The sequence below is a fragment of the Microtus ochrogaster genome, unplaced genomic scaffold, assembly GCF_000317375.1.
Source record: "Microtus ochrogaster isolate Prairie Vole_2 unplaced genomic scaffold, MicOch1.0 UNK54, whole genome shotgun sequence".
NCBI lineage: Eukaryota > Metazoa > Chordata > Mammalia > Rodentia > Cricetidae > Microtus > Microtus ochrogaster.
Window position 1 is genome coordinate 849,765 of NW_004949152.1, and position 4,762 is coordinate 854,526.

At 56.0% G+C, this 4,762-nt stretch overlaps 1 protein-coding gene across 1 annotated transcript; it reads right to left on the reverse strand.

Annotated features, from left to right (window-relative positions):
* Nucleotides 1–1,162: 1,162 nt before the first annotated feature.
* On the reverse strand, nucleotides 1,163–4,762 carry Irx5 (iroquois homeobox 5). The gene is made up of 3 exons (XM_005369595.2): nucleotides 4,138–4,762; nucleotides 2,693–3,098; nucleotides 1,163–2,540 (listed from the first exon to the last, which is right to left on the reverse strand). The coding sequence occupies exons 1-3, from the start codon at nucleotides 4,381–4,383 to the stop codon at nucleotides 1,738–1,740; spliced, it is 1,455 nt and encodes a 484-aa protein (XP_005369652.1). The 5' UTR covers nucleotides 4,384–4,762; the 3' UTR covers nucleotides 1,163–1,737.

Below are 4,762 nucleotides of genomic sequence, written 5' to 3' on the forward strand. Positions count from 1 at the left end.
CCCCCTCCCCAACGCCACAGAAAATTTCCCATGAAGTAAAAGGGTTGGCGACTCCAGATCTCAGGTGCAAAACGGAGAGAGGGTAACCAAGACAGAACCCCGGGGTTGGTGGGTGGTGGCGCTGGGTGCTGTCCCTTGCCCATTTGGTACCGAGATGAATTCCAAGTTTTCACTGAGCTGAAATAAGGCAGACTAAAATGAGAAAAATAAACCCTCAAAAACACTTTTGTAGCAATCTGAGCTGGGAAAAGTGCTAAAGCGATGACAAGCCTCATCAAGTCCACAATGGCCTCTTTATCTACGCAAATGGCCTGGAGCTTTTGAAGCCACTTAACCAAAAAGGAGCCCACGGGGGGGGAGGGGCCTCCGACTCCCTTTGGGGGAATCTGTTCGTTGCCGCTGGTGACTGGGATGCTTCCTCCGCCTCCCACCCCTCTTCGGCCCAGGCTCCCATCTCAGACTCTGCAAAATGCAGGCTCGAAATTCAGGACAAGTGTGACACCTACCTGTGAAAGGGGGGAAACGTCGAGGTGCGGGTTCGTGGTCCCTGCCGGGAGGCTGAGCCTACCTCCACAAGGCCGCAGGCCACCCTCACGATCGCGGATGGAACAGGGGCTGATTTAATCAAATCCAAAGAAGAGATCAATGCCCAATTTTGAAGAGGGGAGAGGAAACTGTGACTTGGGGAAGCCTTCCCATTTGGCGTTCCCCTAACGCTCCTTGCCGGCATTAGCTAACAGCACCTTTGAAATAGTAATAAGGGCTAAATCCGGCATAAAATCGAACTCATTAGCAAAGTTCACCAGCTGATTGCTTTGCATAAAACACGACACTGATTGGAAGTAATTGGGTTAAGCGATGGCTCTCGGGTGGTGCGCGCCTCTGCCTTGGTTTGCCATCTTTTCTCCCTTCTGGGACACATTTGGGTCTCTCTTCTTGCTCCTCCAGGGTCGAATCTCTCCCCCCCCCCCCCCGCAGCAGTCCGCTAGGGAGATCCAAATCTGCTTTCCCAGAGTGGGCCGCTTTCCCCGTGTTTGTGGCCTAATCACGGTCTCCCCAGGCACCCTGAGGGTCTGTGGACAGCACCTTTCTTTCCCCACTCTGAAAGAAGTTACAGTTGCACCCTTTGACCGAGGCAATTGACAATTTATTGAGGCTTCTGAGAAGTAACGAGTGGCTCTGATTATGTTAAAATCTCCTTTAATTAAATATTTTTGCATTTTACAAAGACCACTGCAGTTTCTTTTACTTTTTAAATCTAAGAGTATAACCTGTTTCCTTTCTGTAATAATACTTTAGTTCATACCCAGAAAAATCAATAGGTGTAAAAAATTAAATTAAACTTGTACTTTTAAACTATGAAACAGTTCGGGGGAACACAAATGTATATATTTATATTACAAAAACATTAAATGCCTGTACAGGTGTCTTGATTTCATAATTTACTTCAAAGATACTGAATTATCAATTTAAATACAAAAATGCTACATTAAATATACAGTATAAGATTTAATACAAATCCTCTTAAGTTTTTTTTCCTTTCAGTTGGCTAAAACAATTTTTTTCGAGTGTGGAGATGTATACATTTTTATGTCATTCACCTCCATAAACTATAAACTTCTGAATAAGAGGGGTAGTTTATTTTTTCTTTCTCTTTCTCTCTCTTGGTGATGGAAAAATAACTGCCAAGGCCATGGTTTTAATAAATTAGGAAAGTCCGGGAGTACCGCACCCGAGTTAAATGTCGGACATACCTTTCTTCAATTCATAGGGAGTGTCTTTGCACAGGTCTAGCTGAGACTGGCTCCGCAACATTTTCGGGTCTTTAGCCAAAACGTCCGCTCGATTCAACACCGTCTGGTTTAATCCATTGAAATGAGAGCCAGGACCCGCTGTGGGGCCTGGCCCTGGGCCTGGGTGGCCGTGAAGGTGTCCGAAGGAGCCATAGTTCGTGTAGCCAGGATAGAAGGGCGCGGTGTAGTAAAGAGGCCGGGACAGCACCGTCCCGCCGGGAAAGGGACACTGTGCCGAGGGCGATCGCGCGGGCGCGGGGGCAGGAGAAGCACGGCTGCCTCCAAGGGTTTGCCCGCCCATGGGCCCAGGGCATGGTGGGCACGGAGAACCCTCGCTCCCTCCGCTCCCGTCCTTGACCTTGTCCGAGGAAGTGGCTATCTCTGCCAGAGACCACAGTTTGGGCTTGGCAAGCACGACCGGAGGCGGCGGTGGAGGTGGCGGTGGCGAGTGGATGACTGAGGGCCCGCCCGAACCAGGGGGCAGCTCTCCAGCCGCTGGGTGCGGACCGGGCGCCGGCGCACCCGCGGGATAGTGAGGACCCGCGTCCTCCGCCAGACGCGCGCTTGCGGGCCCAACTGGGGACGGCCCGCCCGCGCGTGGGGGCCTGGGCAACTCATCGTGACGACCCTCGGAGGGCGACTCCTTAAAATCCGAGTCGCTGAGGCTGCCTTCCGTCTCCTTGCCGGCGGGGCTGGGCGGCCCTTGCAGCCGTTCGCAGCCCGCAGCCGCCTTCTGGTCTACTCCTCCTGTGGGCGAAACCCAGGCTGTCAGAGGCGTGGAGGCCACGCGGCGGGGTCCCGGTTCCTGCCACCAGAGGCAGGGACCCGTGCGCGCCCCCTCCAGGCCCCCTTTTGCCTTTAAAGTCCCGCGCAACACACCCTTTCCCGTCTCCACCAACCTGCTTCGGGGCTGTCGAGGTCGCCCTTGTCCTCGGGCTTCTGTGGCTCGTCCTCGTCATTCTTCTCCAGATCAATGTTCTCCTCCTCCTCCTCGTCCTCACTGCGGTTCCGTGGCGTCCACGTCATCTTGTTCTCTTTCTTGAGGCGCCGGCGTGCGTTGGCGAACCAGGTGGACACCTGGGTGAGGGTCATCTTGGTGATGATGGCCAGCATGATCTTCTCGCCCTTGGTGGGGTACGGGTTCTTGCGGTGCTCGTTGAGCCAGGCCTTGAGCGTGGCTGTGGCGTCCCGAGTGGCGTTCTTCCGGTACGCGGGGTCCCCGTAAGGGTAGGAGCCCAGAGGCGCCGCATAAGGATGATACCCCAAGGAACCAGCCATACTGGGAGTGTGGTCGTAGGGAGAGCCCTGCGGGAGATAGGCAGAGATTAGGTGAGTGGTGGGGGCTGTGGGCTTCACTGCCACCTGAAAGGCTGAAACCCACTTTCTCTCTGTGCCTAGGTCTGCATGCCTGCGCGGCCCGCACTCCAGCTTCCCCTGAGGCAGACAGAGCTGGCTGATTCAAACACAAGAGTGACCCCCTCCCCCTCCTCAGAAGGCAGTGGGCTCCTCAATTTCTAAATCGGGTCCTTCAGACCCCTGAGGCTATTCAGGGCTAGGAACACCACCTTGGAGGCCTTCATCTGCTGGGAGACGTCGGTGCCCAGGGCTTAGATCTGGCCTCTGCGGCAGGGCCCACTTAGAGGCCTGAACAGCCTCGGCATAGACTCCGAGCTCTACAGCAGGGCTGTCGCACGTTGGGCGCAAGGCTCTTTCTTTACTCCTCAAACTCTAAGGACAAGCTGAGCTTTAGCTTGCACGCCGACGGTCCAAAAATGCTATCCCTAACCGAAGGCGTTGAGCTTTTCCAGAAAGCATACCCGACCAAAAAAACCCGGATACACCGCAGCTCACTGGACGTTTCTGAATTTAATACTTCTAAATCGGATTGCGAAGATAGGATTACGGATTTGCAACATTTTGGAGGATTAATTAAAGGCGAGGCCAAACTCATTTACATAGATTTTTGCACGCTACTACTGTTCAGAATTCGGTTTGGCTTTTTTTTGAGCTACTTTTCTAAAATGGCAAAACAAAAAGAAAAAAACATAAAAAGAAATCTGCGGGTTGGTCCAGAGCTTTAAGCCAAATGTTGCTCTTTAATAGCGAGGACCAATTCCCCCCTAAACCCTTCCCTTCTTCAGCTCAGCAATCCCAGCGAGACGCGGCTCTTGCCAGAGCTACTCCGGAGTCCAAGACTCCGGTGAAGGCGAGCAAGACAATCGCTCAAGTTTGCAAGGTCCGCGAAGCTAGGCGAACGAGGTGGCGCCTAGGCCCGTGTCCCTTGCAGCCACGGTCTGCAGGCCTGGCCCCGGCTGCCCGCCCGCCGCACATCCAGCTCACTCACCACGTACGAGAAGGCGGCGGCGGCCGCAGCCGCGGGGTCGGCGCCGTACTGGAGGTGCGAGTTGTAGCCCGGCGAGGGAGCCGTGAAGGCAGTGGAGCCTGCGTAGGGCGAGAATGCGGAGCCCGAAGACGAGCGGCCGAGCTCATCCGTGCGGGGCCCCGAAATGACGCTGGTGCTGTATGCGGGGCACGAGTAGAGGGCCAACGAGGCGGACGGCTGGTACAAGTAGCCCTGCGGGTAGGACATGGCCACACACGGGCATGGGGCGCGCCGCGCCGCGGCGGCCAACGAGCCGGGCGGCGCCCTGCGAGGGCGAGCGAGCGGGCACCTGGCCTCTGGTTGCCCCGGGCCGCAGCTCTTCGAGCCCCGGCTCCCGGGCTCCGGCCCGCGGCGCCTCCTGGTTGGCTTCCCGCGCGCCTCCGGCTGCGACCGCCGCGCCCGCTCCTCTGCGCGCCCCGCTTGCCCGGACTAGGCTTTCTCTCCCCCCGCCCCCCCTCGCTCTTTGAACCGGGGGGCTCTGCTTTTGGCTTTGCAAAGGTCCTGCCAAGATGCTAAGTTGGAAATTGAGGATTCTGACGCCTTGTGCGCGCGCGAAGCTCCTCCTTCCCGGGGTGTAGTCGGTGGG